At 61.4% G+C, this 21,918-nt stretch overlaps 1 protein-coding gene and 1 long non-coding RNA gene across 2 annotated transcripts; both read right to left on the bottom strand.

Moving 5' to 3' along the window:
• Nucleotides 1-427: 427 nt before the first annotated feature.
• CNN3 (calponin 3) lies at nucleotides 428-21,200 on the bottom strand. Its single transcript, XM_037051371.1, has 7 exons — nucleotides 20,989-21,200; nucleotides 5,560-5,681; nucleotides 5,351-5,417; nucleotides 4,462-4,599; nucleotides 3,982-4,098; nucleotides 2,377-2,523; nucleotides 428-1,294 (listed from the first exon to the last, which is right to left on the bottom strand). Exons 1-7 carry the CDS (start codon nucleotides 21,043-21,045, stop codon nucleotides 953-955), a joined length of 990 nt encoding a protein of 329 aa, XP_036907266.1. The 5' UTR covers nucleotides 21,046-21,200; the 3' UTR covers nucleotides 428-952.
• Nucleotides 8,083-8,918, bottom strand: LOC118990657 (uncharacterized). The gene is made up of 2 exons (XR_005067281.1): nucleotides 8,721-8,918; nucleotides 8,083-8,450 (listed from the first exon to the last, which is right to left on the bottom strand). It is a non-coding gene; the product is annotated as an uncharacterized LOC118990657 (long non-coding RNA).
• Nucleotides 21,201-21,918: the final 718 nt, after the last annotated feature.

Below are 21,918 nucleotides of genomic sequence, written 5' to 3'. Positions count from 1 at the left end.
TCACCACAGGACCTGCAAGGGCCCGATAACCGTTTGACTCTGGCCGTGGACATGCCGTGCCCCGGGCAGGCCCCCCCATTCAGCCGGGCCCCGTCGGCGGCGCAGGGCGCACCGCTGCGTGGGTTGCCTCAGGCGACGCCATCATCGGGCCCCCGACATGGGGCCTGGGAAGGAGTGCTCCTGAAAATAATCAGCTGGTGGCTCACATGGATGTTCAAAAAATATTTATTTATAAAAAATACAATGGGGTACGTTTATGCTGAGAAATGCAGCAATAAATACAGTGGCAAACAGAGCTTGGCGACGCCGACACATTGGCACAAACAGGAAGGGCCCACGTGTCCGCGGGGCGCGTCCGCCCCTCCCGAGACCCACCGCTCGGGGACGACCTCGCCAGCTCACGGGAGAGAATGAGCACACACGGGGTCACGGATGTACACGGGTCATGACTTTATTTAAAAATGAGCGCACAATACTGTAGAAATATCGATATGCGAATTCCTAAAAATGCTGCATCTTCACTTTAGTTGGCAGGCACCGCCTTTAGCTAGAAGCATGAATTTAGTCTTCCGTGTAGACACCAGACACTAGAAACTGGAGGGGGGGGGAGGAGGAGCTTCCTATATTTTGAAAACGCCGGGTTCAGCAGAAGATTGTAAAATTGCACGGGTCTGCCGTGACAAAGACTGGGCTGTACAAGAGAAGTCCTCTTTCACAGTTTTCCTCCGTACTTCACACGCGAGTTACTGGTTGGGCCGTGGGGTCCGGCTGTTACGGTGCAGGAAGGCAACTACGGAGGGCAGAGGCGGGGAAGGGACGGGGGTGCGTGTAAGGCAGAATTTCAGGTACAACAAGCGTAATAGTGTTTGAGGAAGACAAGATAAAAATGACTGGAGGCCAGCGCGGCTCTCACTGGCCAGACACGGCGGGCGAAGGGCTGAGTGCCTCCGGCCTAGTAGTCGACGCCCTGGTCTCCGTACTGGTACTCGCGGGGGTAGTCCTCCGGGTACTCGCCGGGGTACTCGTCGGGGTACTCGGCCTGGTAGTCGCTGTCGCTGATCTCCGAGCCGTTGGTGCCTGTCCCTTGGCTGCCGTTGTGGATGACGGGTTCTGTCGGGGCGGCGCAGTACTTGGGGTCGTACACTTGCCGCCCGAGCCCGTACACACTCATGCCTTTCTGGGAGGCGACTTTGTTGGTGCCCATCTGCAGGGAGATGGTCGAGTTGTCCACGGGCTGCAGGGTCAGCTTCTGGTCATAGATGTCTCTCCGGGTGCCTGGCGCCAGCATCCCCGCCTGCAATCAGGGCACAGGCGTTAGAGCGGCCGCTGAACCCCGGTCCTGCAACCGTTTCCCAAGTGACGACATTACCCTGAGTGTGAGCAGGTGCACAGCCTGCCTTGGGCTCAGCTGACCCCGGCAGCCCGAGGGCGCGGCTCTCCCTCACGGAGCCACACGCACTGGCTGCGGAACCAGGCCACCAGCCTCCGGTCCCAGCTCTGCTGCCTGGTGCCTCAGGCCGGAGTCGGCCAGCTTTAGGTTTCTCCCAGGCACAGCGGAGAAAACACCGTCTCCTTTGGATTTCGGAGCGGACCAGACGTACATAAGGTGAAACTGAAGCTTCCTGCTGTGCCCCCTGGAGTTGTGTGTGAACACACAGATGTGCCCACTACAGCCCTGCATGTGAGCCGTGTTACCGACGTCAAGGTCTGTAACACGTTCAGCAAGGGTTACACGGAGTCCTGCCCAAGGACCCGAGGTTTCCCAAAGGCCTGGGGACACAGGAGGGCCAGCCACACAGGACATGTGTCCTGAGGGTGAATAGCAAGCACGTCCTCTCCTGTGGGGCTCATGGAGAAGGTGCGTCCTCAAGCCCACCCTGGTCGGACAGGTGACCTCCCGCTGGTTCACCAGTGGGTGGGGCCCCCGTGCGGTGCTGTGGGAACAAGGAAGACGCCTGTCTTGTGAGGAGCCAGGGCACAGGCAGTCTCGCCTGGGGAAGCCCCCCGCTGGGCTGTAACCACTGCCCCCACCAGGTGTCATAGGAATCTAGTGAAACGGTCCCTAGGACACCATTGGATGATTTTCCCTAAATTAGGTCATTAATGACCTAACCAGCTCAGGAAGGGGCTCCTTTGAAAACACAGGTCGGCAGCATTAAGGCGAGCCACTGACTTGGATTTGGAGCCAGAACACGGTCCCGTCCCTTTCCCGTCTGGTGAGGAAGCCAGGCCGGCCGTTCCGACCTCCAACAAGAGGGGGAGCCCCGGCGCACGGGGCCCGCAGGAAGGGCCTTTCATTCTTGTGCTTCCTCAGCAAAACCCCTTTCTGGAAGGGACCGACTGCCGACGGACCTCGCCAAGCGCGGCCCCGCTCACCTGGCTGGCCCCTTTGTTGGTGCCCATCTGCAGGCTGATGGTGGTCTGGTCGAACGGCTTGTCGGTTTGCATTTTGGGGTCGTAGAGGTGCCTCCGGGTCCCGTAGGCGGTCATCCCTGCCTGGCTGGCACACTTGTTGGTCCCCATCTTTGAAGTGAAAGAAGAAGATGAGCACCAACAGACAGCCACAGCGTTTCCGACACCGATACGGCTTTGCTATGCTAAAGAGGTGCGCCGGTTCCTCCCTGTGCGGAGGCCCAGCGGTGATCCCAAGTCTCCCCCGTCCTGGCCTCAAGTTCAAGGTGCCACGTGATAAAGGAGAATCTCACACAATTCCCTGGATATAAAAATCTCGTCATCATAATGTATAAAGAAATGGACACAGGGATAGACAGCCACCAAAAGTTGTTACGGTGGCCACATGATGAAAAATTCATTTCCCCTGCTACCCCCCACCCCCCCGTACAGACAACCAGGACTTAAAGGGACAGAACTGTCTTGGGCACCAGACTTTTCTCCTCCAGGTACGTTTTGCATAAATAGGGCAGCGAACGCCAGGCGTCTTCTCCGGCAGCTCAACCCGGGCCACCACAGGCTGCTTCAGAACCGCCCCCACGTTCATGGGAAAAGCAGCATGTTTTGCTCCTTCCGCTCTCAGGCCCACTGGCCCAAGAGGCAGCGGACACGGACTGTGAACCTGGCCTGTTTGGAGGGGCAGGGTCTGGCTTCCTTCCCCAGGGAGGGTGACGGGGCTCCAGGACTGGTCGGACGGGGCACCTGGGCTGCTGGTGTGGGCTGTGGTTCTGCGCCTGGTCTTTCCCCCCTGGTAGTAATATGGATTAAAGGGGATTTTTTAAAAAATATACTACAAGTACAAGTCTGTTGGAAAAGATTCAGAAAACATATATGGGCACACAGGAAGGGGGTTGTCATCGCCTTGGTCCCGTCCAGGCACCGGCTGTCAGCACGTGTGTGGGTCCTCCTGGCTGTCCCCCGTGTGTCCGTCCGTCTGTAACCCCACACGCAGGGAAACGCTGCCCCCAACCCCAAATATGTGAGTGTATCTCCCACCGGCCGCTTGGAAATTCAGGTTTCCAATTTCTCACCAGAGACCCTTTTGTCCTGTACAGAAATGAGCCCACCTCCCACAGACTCTGCCGAGAGGGGGGCATGGTGCCCCCCACCCCACACGGGGACTTGGCCGAGGTGGCTCTGGGACAGGCTCCAGGGGACCAATGCGAAGGGAGAGAGAAAACCCGGGTGGGCATTTCCCAGGAGTTAAAGCAACACAGTAACAGCATCCGGTCGCTGTGTGGTGCTTCCCTAGACAAACCACTTTGGCATTGAGGCCTCATTTGTGAGTGGGGTGAGTGGGGTGAGCAACCATGTCCTGCAGAAACAAAGGGGAGTCCGCCGGCAGGCCGGGGGGCTCCGTCTGAACATCGCCACCACCTCCTGGGCTGTGCGGGGACACGAACCGCACAAACCACATGGCCACCCCCCAACCCTGCGCCGTGGTCCGCCTGCTCCTCGCGGGGACAGACGCTGCGCGTGCTGAGAAGTCACACTACTGAGTGACGGGCTGGGCGACGCCGCGTCACCTACCTGCAGACCAATGACGCTCTGGCCGGCTTTTAACTTCCCCTCGTCGAAGCGCCGGGTCTGCTTCTCGGCGTACTTCACGCCGAGGTCGATGGTGGTGTGGAAGCCCTTGGTTTTGGCCTAGGCGGAAACACGTGGGCTCACTGAGTGAAGGGACTCCTCCGTGAAGCCTGTGCCGGCCGAGTTTCACAGAAGGAGCAACAAGGACACCATCCCGTCTGTGGCTGGGGGCTGCCTCAGTCACCACCCAACTGCGGGGCAGACCCCCTGTGTAAGGCTGTTCCCCAAGATGTGCGCCCCCCCGCCCCCGCTGCATGGGTCGTCTTGCCCAAGGCCGCTGGTACCAGCAGCCTTTCCCCAATGCTAGCAGTTATGAAAGGGACCGGCCCCGCGCCGCCTGGCCTGGCCTGACCTCCCAGGGCACGCGGCGAAGCCGCTGCTCATTGCCCGCGTGGTGGGCGTGCAAGGAAGGCCTGTACATACCAGACCGGCCAGGGCCACCAGCGTCGTCTGGACCTGGGTCATGTTTCCATTCTCGAAAAGGTCGTTGGCTTCGAATATGTCGTGGGGCTTCATGCCGTAGGCCTGGATGGCTTTGATGAAGTTGCCAATGTTCTCCAGCTGCGAAGGCAAAGAGTCGCGTGATGTTTACGGCCACACAGGGCCACTCCCGGTGCCCAGCGTTCTTGGTCCTCATGGCTGCGTACGAGATGCTGGGCAGAGGGCTGCTCGGCTGGGCCCCCTGACCACACACTCGCAGGCGGCGCTCGGGAAGGGGACCGAGTGAGAAGCAGGAGCGCTGCCCAGTGGGTCACGCAGGGGTCTCTCTAAGCACTAACATTCTCTTAGTTCAAGGGCAGGATCCGCCTTGCCTGCTTGTAAGAATTCTGTGTCAGTTATCGGGGGCTGGTCTTTCCTTTGTGCAAATGGACACAATACACTAGTGAGTTGTTCATTATGTTTTAATTTTAAGCATAAACTTCTGGTTGCTAGATGCTCATTCGGTCCCGTGAACACACACTCCCAGGGCCGCATCGTGCAGTTTCGCCTGCTCTCACCCGCCCACGAACCCAGACCGAGTTTCCTGCAGAGTTGTACGTTCCCCCGCTAGTTCTTACGTGACCGTCCTCACGTCCCCCTCCTTTATCCTTATGGTCGAGGTTGGACCGCCCTGCGTAAACTCGTCAAATCTCAGACGAAACCTAAAAACGCCTAGGCGACACATCTGATAACCAGAGAACTCGTTCTGAGTGACTGCGGAGGCGTCAATGGTGAAAAAGAAAAATCAGCCCCCGCTGAAAGACGGCTTTCGAACGCGGATGGAGTTTCCCATCTGGAGAGTAACAGCAGACTATGGGGGGGGGGATGTTACCTGAGGCCAGTTCAAGGAGGACTCGTTGACCTTCCTCACGGAGCCGGGCTGCAGCTTGTTTATGAGCCTGGAAGGGAAAGCGAGGCAGCTACTTACTGGGCATAGAGGGACAAGGCCCGGGATGCCAAGCCAGTGCCCCTGGCGACCGGTCGAGGAGGCGTGACGGACCCCGGGACGGGGCGGGGGGCGCGGGGGCCCCACAGACTCACTCGCAGAGGATGATGCCGTCCTTCAGGCCCAGCTGGAAGTTGGGGCCGATGCTCATGCCGGTCACCTCCTCGATCCAGCTGCGCAGGTCCTCCTCCGCCTGGTGGTCATACTTGGACGCGATCTGCAACACGGGAGACCCACGCCGAGCATGTCCCAGCGTCCCAAGGACGCTGGCTCACAGTGCGGCCTGCGGCCACCTGCCTCGAGGCCCCCAGCCAAGCGGACGCCCTCTCGAAGCTTCCGTGGCTGAGAACAACGTCCCTGGGCGAGTCGGCGTTGTTCCGACACTGAGCAGCCCGTGGTCGGCCGCGGGGCCTGAGAAGGGACAACTCGGCCCAGAGAACAGTCCCACTTTCTGCGGGCAGGCGGTGAGGAGGGCTCGGTGCTCGTCACAGTGTGGCACAGGCCACGGTGCCGCTAGAGGGCCAGTCCTGATTGCCACACTGCAAACAAGAGGCTGGCGGGGCCGTGACACACGGCATCGTAACCACCCCAGACGCGTCACTCCCGCTGCCTGGAAAGTCGTGGTGTCTCGTGTCGAGACATGCACACCCCTCACTGCCGGTCATATCCAACTCCGGTCACGCGGTGTGTCCTAGCACGCTTCTCACAGGAGTCACGCTGCACCCTCCAGTTACCCGAACATTTAACCAAAGTCAAAGAAAATCTGTTTTTCCCGGACCGAGGTCTGCCCGGGGCAGGCCCCTCACCAACACAGACGCTGTGCTGTCTCACCTGCCAGAACCACCACAGGCTCTGAAAGATCCCTGTGTACGCGACCGGAAACCTCATTAGAAAAACAGGCTGCACCAAATACTGTTAAAGGCCACACATTCACGTTCTTAGGCGATTCCTTGTCCCCAGGTCCTGAGGGCAGCTGGTTGGTCTGCCAGTTGCTAAGGAGACCACGGAGAGGGCAGAGGCTGGACGTGTCCTGGGCCTTCCTGTGGGCACCTGTGACCATGCCAGCCCCACGTGGCCAGCGAACGCCCACGGCCGGCCCGCGCCAGCATGTGGCCTCGGTCACAGTGTGGACGGTAAGGACGCACAAAGTCTGCTGCCCCAAAACACAATTAGAGGCCCTTCGAGGTCCAGTCACACGGGTCACAGACGCAGCCTCCCCTTCCCCTGACCATCACTTTCGTCACTTTTCGGCGCAGAGAACTGACGATCACCGAGCCCTGACTGTGTCCGGGACCCAGAGCTGGGAACCCCGGGCACTTCCGCCCCCCAAGTTAGAGAAACGGCCCACCCCCTGACGGACTAACAGAAAAATCATTTATTTACAGATCACAAAACGAAAATTCAGTAAGTTTACATTTTCACATCAAGACAGCCGACACTGCCGAGTTCCCCAGATCGAATTTCGGCCCGGAGGTCACGGGCGGTGGCAGGCAGGAGCCCAGTGTGTGATTTCCTGGCCCCTCAACACACACCCCTTCTGGCTTCCGGCCCGCCCGCCTGTCCCTGTGCTGGAAGCTTCTGCGTGGGACAGGGCGGCCTCCTGCACAGGAGGGAGCCTCCCTCCGCTGCTGTCCCCTGCACGCACCGACTCCCGCACGGGGTCGCAGGCGCGCGCCCCGCACACCCAACGCGCCGGTCTCACGCGGCACCTTCACAAATGAAGCATGTACGTAGCGCATTGGCAGGAAAAGGCTTAATACCTGACTGTATTTTCACACTGGAGTCTTGGTACCTACCAGTGGCTAGAAAAAGAAATTCTCTCTGTGGACACGGGGGTGGGGAGGCGGACGGAAGGCACCGGGCAAAGAGAAACCAGAGCTCCGTGCACATGAGGTGGGGGGCGCAGGCTGCGGATTTCCCTGCTGTGTTTTCAAGGACAAAACTGAAATGGGGGGGCGTGCGGGGTGGGGGGGGGCACTGGGTGAACTGGCCTCCCTTCGGACCCACTTCCTGTCTACACAACAGGAAGGCCCAGGGCAGCGAGTGCGGAGTCGCTTCCCATCCCAGGCTGTGTAAACAGCGTCCTCAGCCAGCAGAGCTGGAGTCAGGCTCCCTCCCTCCGTTTTTCCAGTGCAGTCGGGAAAGTTGCACCGGGAGGGCTCTGGGGCGTCTTGGGGGGGGGGTGGGGGTAACTCTTGGCTCAATGACACCAATTATTATGCAACTCAAAATATAAGCACATATTTAGGTTTCCTTTGTTCAACATGTGAAAAATTCAACGCCATGTCCAAACCACCGAGTGGTTCCCGAGCTGACTTGGAAACTCCTGCCCGGACGCCAAAGAGCGGGTTGCTGCTTCTCGGTGGGCTGTTCTCATCCGGGGTGCGGCGGAGGAACCAGAGAGAAAGCGGCGCTCTGGACAGCTGACCCTGGGCACGGAGCGAACTGCAACAGACCGGTCAGCTCACCGGCAGAGCTCCCCCCGAGGGGGGCTCCGGGTCCCCAGGCTGTGGGGCTTCACCTGGGGCTTTCGCACCCAAAGCTGCTGACGTTTGTCAAATAAGTGAGCATTCTGCCGCCAAGCCAGGTAAGCAGAATTTAGGAATGTGTCCTTTTTAAAAAGAAGTTTAAAAGGAAAAAAAAAAACATCTCCCCAAATCATCTAGGAAAAATCTATTTCAAATGGCCTCTGGGCCCCCGGCCTGCAGCGCGCTCTGTTCTGGGGGACGCGGAGCCCAGGGCTTCCTCCGAAAACAGGTCAGCACACAGCCCACGGTCACACTCCCCAGCGACGCAGGTCACCTTTGAAGTGTCTGAGACACACATCTTTCATGATCAAGGAACCAAGAGCAATTCAGTGTAAAAGGTGAGCTTCAGCAAATGCAGTTTGTCCAGTATTTTCCCCCACAAAGCTCGGAACATCAGACACCATGCTGGCATTTCCCTCCGCGCAACAGGAAGGTCGGCTTAAGTTAATCTTCTTACACTGCAAGGAAAGGTCGCTCATTTGTTTAAAAATGGCTCTTCCAAGTTGTTTGTAAGATCCATTCCTTACCCTGCTTCAGGAAGTATCTCCCAACACCCGACCCTCCCGGCTCCTCACAGAGTCCCGGCCTGCTTCCTCCCAGTCCCCTGCGTCCCTGTCCCACACACCCAGGCTCCCCACTCGGGGCCAACCCACCCCTCCTGACGGGTGCCACCGCAGACACCCCTATTTGACAGCACACCTGCTGGAGGCCCCCCTGCCCCCCCTCACCTCAGCAGCGTGCTCCTGGCCAAATACAATCAAAGGGCAAAGAATCCTGTCACGTGGGACAAGGTATGTCAGACGGGAAAGGACAGGAGCTGGGTGACTGCACTCGCACGTGACACAGAACAGAAACCAGAAGAACAACCGACGCATGGACACGCGGGATGGGGATGGGGAGGGAGGCTGAAGGGGGTGAAGGGTCACACACACAGTGACCGAGACTGGGCCCTGCGTGGTGGTCGCACAGTGCAGTATGCGGATGCTGTGTGTCACAGACTGGACACCTGAAAGCTTGCATAATGCCTTAACCAATGTCAGGCTAATAGTACATTTAGTTCATTAAAAGAAGGCAAAGAAAGACCAAGGAAGAAGCACGTAGGGCACCCGATGGGGGGACGGTGCCCCCTGCCCAGTCCCTGCTCCCCACCGGTGCCCTGAGCCCCACCTGCACCCAGTGCCCCGCCCCCGCCCAGCCTGGCCCTGGCAGCCTCCGTGGCTCTTGTCCACCTCCTGGCTCCGGTCTGGTGGCTTCAGCCTTCTGGTCTCCTGCTTGGTCCCCGGAAGAGCTCAGAGCCCCAGTCTGGGGTTCCCCACCTTCCTCCCGGATTTCTGGAGTCCCACACAAGTACATGGCTGGGGTGGGCAGAGCACTGGGGAGCTGGGCCACCAGGGGTGAGCAGGCCGTCCCAGCAAAATGTGCTCCTCTGTGGTCAGCTTGGTGGGGTCCCACAGGCAGCCAGCCGGCCGATGATACAGGAGGGGCTGAGAGACACCGACNCCTTCTGGTCTCCTGCTTGGTCCCCGGAAGAGCTCAGAGCCCCAGTCTGGGGTTCCCCACCTTCCTCCCGGATTTCTGGAGTCCCACACAAGTACATGGCTGGGGTGGGCAGAGCACTGGGGAGCTGGGCCACCAGGGGTGAGCAGGCCGTCCCAGCAAAATGTGCTCCTCTGTGGTCAGCTTGGTGGGGTCCCACAGGCAGCCAGCCGGCTGATGATACAGGAGGGGCTGAGAGACACCAACACAGTAAAAAGGACGGGTCCCTCCACTGCCCCTGAGTCGTCCCCCGCCCCTGAGCTAAGCTCCTGCCTGTCAGGCCCAGGACTCAGTTTCTGACAGACAGGGGCCTGGAGAAGAGGAGGAGATGGGAGCCTGCTGGCAGGGGACACACGGCCCGGTGGCTGGCCACACCGAGGACAGAGGGTCTCCCTCCGAGAGCCCCATCAGGGGCAGGTAATGAGGGGAACCTGTGTCCACGGCCGGCTGGACAAGTGACCTGACCTGAAAGCAGAGAGACGGAGATGGAATGAGGTGGGAAGACATTTGCCCCCAGGAAAGAATCAGGGCGGGTGCTGGGAATAACAGGAGGCTAGCAGGCGGGGGACTCGGGAAACGCCAGACGCCTTGTCCTCGTCACTCGCTGTCCTGACACGTGGCCACCTGCCTGGGCCCCAGCAGCAGTCACATGCTTTGAGGTCAAACAAACGTCAGCACTCCCCACACCGTGTGACCCAGCTCGGTAACCTAACCCTGACCCCGTTTCTCGCGGGTCACCGCCTGCCTTCCAAGGCCATGGTGAGGTGGCTGTCCCCTGTGTCTGATACGCAGCACTGTCCGCACCCTGTGCCGGTGTCTCCCGAGGGCCAGAGTCAGGCGCTCGGTCCCCGCACGCCTGTGCCGCCGTTCAGTTCAGTGTCTGCGCTGAGCGTGCAAGAACTCTCACTGCAGACAGGCTCACGGAGGCCGCGGCCCCCACCCCGTCCCTTCCACCCGCCTCAAGGTCACGGAGGTCTCTGCCCCTCCCTCCAACGAGAACGTCCTTGTGTCCCCACCCTGCATTCTTTTTCAGATGATCACTGGTCTGTACCTCGTGGGGGCGGGGTGGGGACTGTGCAGAAAACCACTTTTGTTTTGGGACAGTGCCAGCTGGGTGCGCCCCCAGGGTCACCACGGGGCCGGGGACTCATACAGGAGCCCGAACCCGCTGAAGCCCTGCCGGGAGCACTGCTGAGGGGGCAGCCGAGGTTGCCTCCCCCCCAAATGCGCCTCCTGGGATGTGGAGTGTTTTAGGCTGGTTATTTCTAAGAAACGAAAGACTCGGGGGGGAAACCCCAAACCTTTGATCTTCCCCCTAACGGCCTAAAGACGAGAGAGAGAACCTGCTCCAGGAAGAGCCGTTACAGTCCAACATGAACTAGCCCGACAGGCAGGGAGGAGCCCGGCGAGGCCGGTTTGGTCAAGGTCCACCCAGGCCCCGTTGTGACAGGCGGCCCAGCAGACAGGATCTGCTGAGCGTTTGCCTCCCCGTCTCCATGTGAACTGTCCTCTCCCCGTGAAGCCCACAACCGCAGCCCCTGCTCCTCAGCCCGAGACAGCGGCAGCGCCTCGGCGTCCACACGGATCTGTCCCGGCCCCTCGGTCTGACGGCACCTGCACACACGTGACCCGCCGGGTCACGTCTCCCAGGAATCTGTCTCCTGCTGCCTTGGTGCCCAGCTCGGACGGCGGGGAGCAACTGGGGGAAGTCACACCTGCCCAGGCTGGACGGGCGCTGCCCAGGGGCGTTTCAAAGTCGGGCCTTTCTCTCGGGTCCGGGGCCGGCCCAGCAGAGGCAGTGCAGCCTCTTCCCTCCAAAGCGGCGCCGTGAAGGAAACGGCAAGCCCCGGGCCCCGTGTGCGAATGCTGTGGAACCGAAGCTTTCGGCACAACTTAGGAGTGGGCCCGGGGCCTGAAGCACGAGGCAGAACTAACCAAGGGCAGGAAAAACACAGAAGCAACGGCACATGGAGTTTGTCTTCACCCAGTGAGTGACCTTCCCACTGCGAAGGTCAGAACACACACAGTGAGAAAGTGGGTTCTGAATGCTGGAATTTAAACGAGGGAGTCAGCACACAGGCTGGGTTCCCGGAAGAGTCCAGACAAAGATACGCATTTTTAACAGCTCGGGAATGCAGGGATGGGCCCCCTCCCCCTCCCCCACCCAGAAGCCCGGCTGTGATGCTAGACTGGACGCCTGGGAGCCTGTGTGGCACCTGGGGGTCGGGGCAGCCACCACTAGGAGCCGGCACAGGTGCGCAAGCACACCTGGAGTGCCAGCCTGGGGCTTCTGGGGGGCAGGGCAGGCTTTCTTCGTCGCTGTACCCCAAGAGCCCGTGCCTGGCACAAGTGGGTACTCCACCCAACCATAAGCTTTTCACGTCCTAATAAAGTAGGAAGATGCCGCAGGTGGGAAGGTCTCCCTGGTCACGGATGGGCCCCCGTGTCCGCACGCCGCTGGCTCTCCTGGGCGGCCCATCTCCTTCATCCACCGACCCAATAATCTCAGAGGGATCGCGGAGCCTGGGCCTGTTCCNCCGGCACAGGTGCGCAAGCACACCTGGAGTGCCAGCCTGGGGCTTCTGGGGGGCAGGGCAGGCTTTCTTCGTCGCTGTACCCCAAGAGCCCATGCCTGGCACAAGTGGGTACTCCACCCAACCATAAGCTTTTCACGTCCTAATAAAGTAGGAAGATGCCGCAGGTGGGAAGGTCTCCCTGGTCACGGATGGGCACGCCGCTGGCTCTCCTGGGCGGCCCATCTCCTTCATCCACCGACACAATAATCTCAGAGGGATCTCGGAGCCTGGGCCTGTTCCACCTCCTGACAAAAGTCCCTTTTGTCCGCGGTGCCCCGGAGTCCAGAGGAGTAACCCTAGACTCGGCCGGTCAGGAGGGACGACCCCACCCCGTGCCGACGACGTCAAGCAGGCACACCTGCTGCTCTGCACCTGGAGGCTCGGATTCAAGTCCAGTCTCTTGTTCTGGTAGGTTCCAACCTGGGAACGCCCAGGCAGGTGTACTGAACAGATAGAAAGTGAAAATGGAACAGCTAAAAACATACCTAGATTTGGAATGACTCTCCCTTAAATGAACAAGTTATTTAGGATAATATGCAAAATCCTGCCCCAAAGGTCTAGACTAACCAGTAATGTGGACTCCATGAGCCAGGGAAACAAACAAACAAACAAACGGAAGCCACCTTGTGTGCACAGGTGTGCAATTCTTTATAAGACACGATTGCTCACCTCAGGTGTTTGATTGCAACAGTCTCCGGAGGTGACCGAGGAGAAGGTGGCAAGTGACACAGGCGTGAACTATGACACGGCAGGCAGGTACCTTGCCTCTGCTTCGAAGACCGGGAAGAGAGGCCCCGATCTGCTGTCTGCCCGGGCAGGGGTCACCCGCGTCATCAGACACCGGGGCAAGCTCCTAATCCCACTGTGCCCTGGACATGAGAGGGCACGGAGTGTCCGTGACCGGGAAGGATGGGTGTCCCTGCCCCTTCTAAAAGGTGACACGCTACCTTATGAAACACACACCAGACACAGTGCCAGACACTTGCTGTTCAAGGCCTGTGTTGAATTAAAAGGGCTTGGTTCATTCAGTGTTAACGGGGGCTGTGGGAGACAGGTGACATTGGGAGTAAGGTTGGGTCACCAACAGGCTGCCCTAGGCAGGGTGCGCGCGGAGCAGAGCTGGGAAACCGCTGCAAGTGGGCAGGTTTCCTTAGAAAACAGCCTGCACCTGTTCCCTGTTCGTAGCTCTCGGGCCGGCAGGAGCCTGGACAAGGCCGCACGCACCCTCCACACGTCACACGTGGGCTCCACGCCTCCCACACGGGCCCCACGTTTCCCTGACTGGATGGCAAGTTGGGCGCAGACCAGAGGGGGAGAGCGCCCCGCACAACGGTCTCCTGGAGATGAAGCTCTGCAGGTGCAGGGGTGAGGCACGCCTGGCCGTCTCCTGTCCCCGCTGTCACCCCACCAGGCACCAGCAGCTCCCTGGGAGGAGGGACAGGACGCTGCCCAGACAAGGTGTCTGAGCATAGCCCCTCTGTCTCCTGCCCAAGCCTGTCTTTGGGAGATGCCCCCACCCGCCTGCAGTGCCCTCCCTGGTCAGCTTTCTCTCCCCCTTAAAAACACCCATCCCCCACTCCTGGCCTCAAGTTCAATGTCTAGGAGCTGGGGATCTGCCAAAGGCATGGTAGGTCCAGGAGCTTCCCCTCACCAGAGAGGATCAGAAGGAGGGATGCGTGACTTAACTGATGTGAATTATAACCGAGAAAACGCCAGCCCTGCCCCCTCCTCCTGTGCTTTGCGGGCTCCGGCTCTGCAGGTCCCAGCCAGAGCCCCCCACCCCCGCAAAACTCCGGGAAACCAATCCCCCTGGCACTATTTCAGGGCTGTTGGGTACGAGTTCATTTTGATGCCACCTACCCTTTCTATTTTAAAAATGATTTATATTACCAAATAATAGTGAGAGGTGCCCCCAGCCTGTTCCCTGTCTCCTCTCCCTGCCACCCCTCCGTGTGGTCCGGGCAGAGGCTGGCAGAGGCGGGTCCTGCTGTCCCTGACCCAAGCCCCGAGGAGGAGGAACTAAACCGAGAAACCTGATGTCGGACAAGGCAGCTCGGGCACAGTTCTGTGTCAACACTGAGAGCTCTTCCTGGACGGGAACACCTACCCCAGGCGGGGACCTCAGCTGGCTGAGATTTCAGACAGCTGTCTGGTCACACCTGTCCCATGGTCACACCTGCCACATGTAAATGTGAGGTCACGAGTGCCACACTTTGACCCACAAGTACTTTCTAAGGAGATGCCCACGGCTGTGACCCCGTTTCTCCCCGAGTCACGTGCTCCAACAGTGTTCAAAGCTGCCCCCGTGGGCAAGGGTCAAAGGACACTTTCACTTTCCAAGGGAGATGTGTTGCCCTTAAGTTCCCAGGCCCCGGATGCACTGGGGCCCGGGTGTAGGCCCACTTGTGGGTGGTCCCCATCCCCGCCCGAAGGGACTGTGCCCGTCCCTCACCGCCGAGGGCACAGGGCACTTGGCCTGGACAGCGGGTCCCAGCGGCACAGGGAGGGGATCAGGATAGCAGCGTGGGGGCTTAGACTCGGCTTCCGGTCAAGCCCTCCCACCTCACAGAGAAGCACGGGTGGGCCAGGGCACCAGCTGCGCTTCGTCCCACCGACACCGTAAGGAAGCTGCAGCCCCCAACGGGAGCTCGGCCCCACCAGCCTGGGGCCTGCGGCCTCAGTCGGTGCCCAAGTTCACAGTGAGACGCTGGCCGAGATGTCTCAGATTGAACGCTTGCACCCCCCCACCGGCCCGCAGAAGCAACCTCCAGCCACAGGCACACTTTAGAAGGTGCTGGAAGGTGGCTGGGCTGCAGGACAGGGGTGTCACCGAAGGAGAAAGGGAACACTTCAAAGCCAAGTCCAGAGAGCAGGGAGACAGGACCCGGCTGGCGGAGCACATGCTTGTGTGTGTGTGTGTGGGGGGGGGCGTTGGCGCGGCATGCAAGCAGACAGAGCCAGGTGTTCTGCAGCAACAGCCCAGACAGACAGGACGTGGCCCTGCAGGCTGTGCAGGCTCAGGAGCAGCCCTGGGACCCCGGCTGAGCGCCCGGGCTGGAGGGCCGGACCAGCTCGCGGGGTGAGGCTCACGGCGCATGGTCTCCACACTCGACTGGAAGCACGGTCGCGGCTGCTATTTTTACATTCAAAGCAGAATCACATGTTCGAGTTACGAGACTCAGCACACATGGTATTGATTACTTTCGCTCCTACTTCCTTCCACGTAAAACAAAAGGGGGGAGGCCGACCGCAGCCGCCCCCTCCGTCCGTCCGTCCGTCCGTGGGGCCTCTGCAGCCCCGGGCAGGCCCAGGGCCTGGCTGATGAGGGAGCGAGACCCCCAGGCCCGGGGTTGGGGGCGCCCAGCCCTGTCTGACCACCCAGCAGTGAGGATCCCCGGGGAGCATGATGGGGAGATAAGAACACGGCCATCAAAGTGGGCGTAGGTTGTGACCCAGGACAATCCTCAAAGAGCCTCCGCTGCCCCACACTCCCGTCCCGGTGCCCCGGCCACCCCGCTCTACTGGGCTCCCTCGCATCCCTGGGCCCGGGGCGGAGACTGTCGGGGAAAGACGCCATCGCCCTGGGAAGCTGGGCACTAGTCGGTCTTCTCACAGACCTGCTTCTGCCGGCCTGGGTGGGGCCCGGGGCCCAGGGTGTCTACCTGTCCCCTGGGGAGAAACGCCAGCCCTCGGACACGAGAAACGAAAGGGGTAGCTTGTGTAACAGAAACCGATTTTGGGGACAAAGAGCCAAACATCGCCCCACCCAGAAATGAAGGCCTCTCTGTGCACAGGAGGACTGTGCACAGAAGTCCCCACCCCAAGGGCAGTGGGGACGACCCGAGACCACAGCCAGTGACCCTAGGATGTCACTGACGGAGGCTGCCCGCCGGGCAGGCGTCATGGACCAGGACCCTGGGGACAGGCCACAGTCTTGACACTGAAGTCGAAAGAGACACTCTTGGCTTGGGCACGAGGTCCTGGCTGCAGAGGCCTCGTTTGGAGACGAGCAGATCTGGGCACGGCCGGCCCATCCAGCAGGGCTCAGCCGGTGCGGCGGCTCCCTCTCAGGGGTCTGAGGGCTCAGCTGCTCCTGCGCCGGTGTGTCCCTCCCACAGCCTCGCTTCGCAGGTGAGACACAGGTTACTGTGGGTCTGAAGTCTGAGGGTCCGACCCAGATGGCGTCCACAGGCCACATTCTCTTCCAGGACCTGCAGGAAGCCGACCGACCCCTTCAGCCCAGGCGGTTGTGTGAATAACATGTGCAAGATGCGTGTGTAGCTCTTTGTAACAACAACCCCCAAACTGGGGAAGCTCCAGGCCCCGCAAACAAGCCTGACCCACCTCAGGCTCTATAAACCCTGAAAAGAAACCTGAGCACACGCAGGTGGGAGTCCGGGGTCCGAGCCCCCGGCAGCTACGTGTCCACGGTTGTGGGGGGCCAGGGCCCACAGTCCGTAGTCTGTGGGGACAGAACGCCTGGGACAGAAGAAAACTTGCCCCCAAATTCTAAGGCCAAGCCCCTCCCCCACCCAGTCCCGTGAGAAGCGGATAAAGCTCGCCCTCACTCTCCCGGGCAGGATGGAACAGCCGGTGGAAAAACCAAAACCAGCGGTGGCGATTGTTGCTTTTCTCCCACATCACGATTGTTTTCATGGGTGGGTCCCGAGACACGGCCCAGTGAAACACTGACCCTCAGGACCCCACTTGGAAGGGAAAGGGCCCCCATCTGGCTGAAGACAGTCCCAGCAAGGTCTCCATGGCCAAGGGCATTGATGAAATCCGAGACAGCAAGGAGACGCAGAGGGCCCACCATTCAGAAAGGGCGGTGGGCAGGGCCACGGGCCCGGGGCAGTCCGAGGCACCCAGGGCAGGTGAAGCCGGGCGGCCGGCGGGGGCACCTCTGCTCCCCTCCCAGGAATGAGCCTTCTTCATCCGCTTGGTCGAGGGGAAGTTGGGGGCTGCCACTGTCCCTCCCTAACTCGGGAGCCCAAGAAAGAGCCTCAATAATCAAGAAGGGATGCTCTTAGTGACAAGATGCAATGTCATATTGACTAATTTAAAAAAACACAACTGCTGAAGGAAAACAAGCCATAAAAACCACCATGTCCTCCAAACCCCACACCCCCCCACTAGACCACTTTGGCCCAAACTCCTCAAACAGGGGCGAATTTCCTGTTTCTAGAGTCGGAAAACATCTATTCCTGACGGATCAGTTCATCAAATCCAACAAATGGTTACGGAGCATCTACAGAGGGTGAAGCTCCCATCTAAAACGCGGCCCCGAGGGGCCGCCCGGGTGAATGGGAGGGACCCTCAGCGCCGGTGGCAGAGACAGGCAACAGAGGGGTTTGGAATGCAAAACCTCGCTCTGAACTGAGGAGCGGGACACAAGCCCCAGCGAGGCTGCCTGGGGGTCCCAACCACGAGTCGGGGGCGCCCCTGCACTTGCAAAGTGGGGCAGGCCCTGGGGGACACCTCACAGCCACACCTCACAGCCGAGGCCGGGGTTCCTCGGATCAGTGGCCCCTGCGGAGCGACTGCGGGTCCAATCGGCGCAGGGCAGGCTGTCCTCGGGTCTTGGGGGGGCCCCCCCCAGAATCACTGCCACAGGACTGTTACAGAACTTCCTCTTTGGCGACTTGCACCTTCAGTAATAAGTGTTCCAAGACGGGCTGCAGCGGCTGAGGGTGCTGCTTCGTGACCAGGCTGGGCCCCGAGCTGAGGGTGGCTGTGCCCCACTCACACGGTCCTGGGGGACACAGGCTCCTGGTCTGCGCCGGCCATGGCCGGCTCCCCAAGCTTTCCGGTCCCTTCTGCTCCTCCCAGAAAAACGCGGCGTTGGTGGAGGGCAAAAGGCCCCTCATCCTCTGCCCCCCACACCGTCGGCGCCCATGCCCCCCCAGCCCTGCAGGAAAGCGGCCCCAGCATCTGCTGTGTCTCCCCAGCAGCCCGCAGCCTCAGCCTGACCCTGGGCCCTGCTGTCCCGCTCCCGGCCACGTGTCCGGAAAGGCTGGCTTCCTTCGGGATCTTCGGTTTCCTCCCGGCTCACCAGGCACGCAGGTGCCCCCTCGGCCTCCCCCTCCGGAGCCCCGACAATCCACTTCACGGACCCCAGGAATTTGGGAGCATCCCTCCCCACCCTCCCGCTGGCAGGGCGGGCCTGTGCACACTGCAGGTTCCTGACCCTTCCACTGCTACCAGGGACGCTGCCCCCAGGCCCCTCGGAAGGGCTCCGCCTTGTAGGCTGTTTTCTGACATCTTCCTGCCCACGTGTAAAAGAAAAGTAACTTTGTATTTCTACCAGGCAAGTATCCTAAGGTTACAGACTACTTTCCCCTGAAATTCTACTAATTAAAAGTATCTAAAATCAAAGACTTAGCTCAGAGAGGCTGCCTTCGCGGGTCCCACACAAAACGACCAAAGGCACATGTACAAAGCTGGAATTCTGACGGAGGCAGTGCCTCCTGAGGGCCCTCAGTCGTCCCGACCATGCAGAGTCCAGCGGGTTTTACTGGTATTAGCCCCCCGTTTTACTGATTAGGAACTAGAACAGAGATGGCAAGCCACTTGCCCAGAAACACACAGGGCAGACGAGGCAGAGAGGGGACTAGAACTGCATTTGCTTGAGGCCAAGGCCCCTCCCACGTGGCCCGCCCAGGGCGACGTGGCCTTTTACCCCTCCGTGAAGTGACGTTTTAAGGAAAAACAAAAATAGCTCTTGCGTATGAGTGACGTATCCTTAAGGAATGCATAAAGAAAGGGCAGGATGGACGTGAAGGTGCCCATCCTGTGGACCCTCGCCTCAAACGCAAGGTCCCCTTCAAAGGCCCGGTAAACTAGGACCCAGAAGAGAAGACAGAATTCTGCACCCAATCACTACGTCCAGGAGAAATGGGGAGGGGGGGCGCACACACGGGGGGTGTGGTGGGGGCGACCCCAGGAGCCACTGTGGGACGTCCCTGGGGTCTGCCCTAAACCACGACACCCTGTTGGAGTCCCCATTCCAAATGTCTTCTGTCATCTCGAGCCAGTCAGGCCCTTTCTGAGCTTCGGGTCTTGTTTGTATAAGATGTCGAGTGACCGCCCCCCGCCCCCGGGGCTGCGGGGGTCAAAGCCGTCCCACACAGGAAAGGACCGTGTGAGCGAAAGGGATTGTTTAAAACAGGGCTTGGAGGGACATACCCAACGTGACAACTAACTTTCCAAAGTTTCTGAACACCCCTCAGGTTTTACTAGGAGTTACAGGGTCTGGCTTCCGTGTCTGCCTTCCCTTCAACAGCACGTAGGAAAAGAGGTTGCTTTCCCAACCAACAGGAAGAAATTAATACAGACATTAACACCCAAGAAAAGCCTTGTTCCTTGTGGGGGGGCTTCCCAAGGGACGGGGACCCCGTGCACAGAGCAGAAGGGTCACACCGGCCTGCTGCCAGCCAGGAGTTCCCGGTCGCTGGGCACAAGCCAGGCCCGCCCTTCCGAGAGGGTCCCCAGAGCCACCCAGGGGTGGCAAACCTGGGGAAGCGAACGCTAGTCTGCAAGGTTTCCGGGGGGTGAGCTCGCAGCCCACGCGAAACGCTCACTTTTCTGTTTTTTACGAAGGGTTTGGGACGCGGTTCTCTGGGAGGGTAAGTGCGGGGGGACGTGTGGGCCCCACTAGTTTCCGCTTTAGAGACGGCGGGTGGCGGGCAGGCTAAAATGGACCCCTCGAATCAGAAGGCGGCCCAGGTTCTTAACACCCGCATTACACTGGGGTGCGCGGACCGCAGCCCTCCTCGGGGTTCGCCGGGCGCCCCTCACTCTGTGGGGAGCATTGCGCACCGCGCACCCAGCGCGCGGGTGGCCCCGCGGGCCAGGCCCTCGAGGTGCGGCGGCCACCGGACGCGCCGCGGCTCCCGGAGGCGACGGGGGACGCAGCACAGCGGCGCTCCTTTGTGGCGCTTTGGCCAGAACTGCAGAAGCGAGACAATGAGCGTTCTGTGCGCAGTCCCGCGCCGATTGGCTGGGCTCTCCCCAGAAACCCCTGATGTCACGGACTTGGAATGCGGGGAGGGAGGAAGGAAGGAGCGGATTTGGGGAGGGGGTGCCTCTCCTGTCCTTCCCAGACCCAGAGTCCCGGGACCAACTCCACGCGTCCTTCTGCGCGGCCGTGCGGCCGAAGTGAGCGCGCCCCGAGGCCCGGCGCCGCGAACGGCATCCCGCTGGGCGAGTCGGCCCTGAACAAAAGCGACCCACGGAGCCGCCCTGATACCGTTACAGCCTTCCGTTCACCAACTTCTCGGTTTTCCTCAAAAACCCTCTAGTCCCCACAGATAACACCCCGGGGCGGCGCGCTCGGGCTTTGTCTGGGTTTTCCGAAGAGACAGCAATTCGCCCCGAGGCACCGACACCCGGGAAACTCCAGGGTCCCGGGAGGGTCCCGTTCCTCTGGGGGTGCCCGGCGTCGGGGGGTCGGACGGTCGGCGGTCTCCCCCCGCGGGAACAATGGGGACCTCGGCTGGCCACGGACCCCCCTAACTGCGCTCCCGGCTGCACTCGCCTGGGGCTGGGGAGGGAGAGGGCGCGGGGTCAGCAGGGGCGCGGGGCGCCCGGCGCCGCGGACCACCCCACCTCAGGGCGGAGGGCGGCGCGGGGGTGCCTCCCGCCTGGAGGGGCGCGTCCTGCAGCCGCAGCCGACCCCCGGGGCCCCAGGCCCGCTCGGCCGGGATCCAGCGGCCCGGACCCCGCCCGCCGCCCGTCCGGCCCGCGGCGCGGGGACAAAGCCAGGAGGGCGCCGGGGAGCGGACCGGGGCGAGCGGCCACTGCCGCCGCCCGACGTCTCCGCTCCGTACAGCCGGCACGCGAGGGAGCCGCCCGGCCCCAGGGACCCCACCCGAGCCCGGCGCACCTTGTTCTTGACCTCGGCCGAGAGCCCGTAGGAAGGGCCCTTGTTGAAGTGGGTCATGGTGGTCGGCGGCGCGAAGGGGCTGCGCTCGGCTCGGGGTCTCGCACGGGGCTTCGCGCTCCTGGCCCGGGAGTGGCCGCAGCGCAGACGCTCGGAGCTCGCTCCCCTGGGCAGCTCGGTCCGACTGGGTCCCCGGGAGCCCACGGCCCGCCCCGGAGTCCCGCACGCATTGCCCCCGCCTCCGCCCGCGGCCTGGAGGGCTGGGCCGGCCGGCCCGACCAATGGGGGGCCGCCTGCTCCCGCCTCGCGGGCGAGGGGCGGTGCGCTCGGTCCCCGCGGGCCGGGCCCCCGCCCTCCGGCGCTCACGCCACCGCGGCCGCGGCCAGCGCCCCTCCTCCGGGCGGGGCGGGGCGGGGCTGCGGGCCTGGTAGGAGCGCCCGGGGCTGCCGGAGCCCGGAATTCCCGCGCACGTCCAGGCCCCCGTCGCCGCCCCGTCTGCCGCGTCCCCGGCCCCTGGCCCGGCGCGCCCTCTGCCCGCTGCAGGAAAACCAGGGAGAAGCCCCGCAGCCCCAGAGCCGAGAAGGGGGCCCTGCCCGGACACCTGCTCCTCCCGCCCCTCGCAGTCTCCCCCACCTGTCGGGTTAACCTTTGCCGGCTGCCGCTCTGGCCACGGTCGGGGCTTAGGGCACAACCTGGGGCATTTCAAGTCCTTTTCTGGACTCGCACCAGCTGCTTTCACTAGGGTTTCGGCCAGACCAGAGTCGGGGTGGCGCCGGGGCCCCTGGACCAGGACGCCTGGGCATGGAGAGAAGTGCCCTTCGCGCCACGCGCAGCCTACATCCCCAGTAGCCCCACGTCGCCTTCCCCCAACCCTCGCACCACCGCGTGCTCTCCTCTGGTCTGGGGACGCGTTTCAGTTCCCGAGGTCCCAGG

This window comes from Sturnira hondurensis, unplaced genomic scaffold (assembly GCF_014824575.4).
Source record: "Sturnira hondurensis isolate 20B ecotype Veracruz unplaced genomic scaffold, ASM1482457v3 Scaffold0007217, whole genome shotgun sequence".
Taxonomy (NCBI): domain Eukaryota; kingdom Metazoa; phylum Chordata; class Mammalia; order Chiroptera; family Phyllostomidae; genus Sturnira; species Sturnira hondurensis.
The sequence above is the reverse complement of the archived record's forward strand: the minus strand, read 5'-3'. Positions and strand labels throughout refer to the sequence as shown.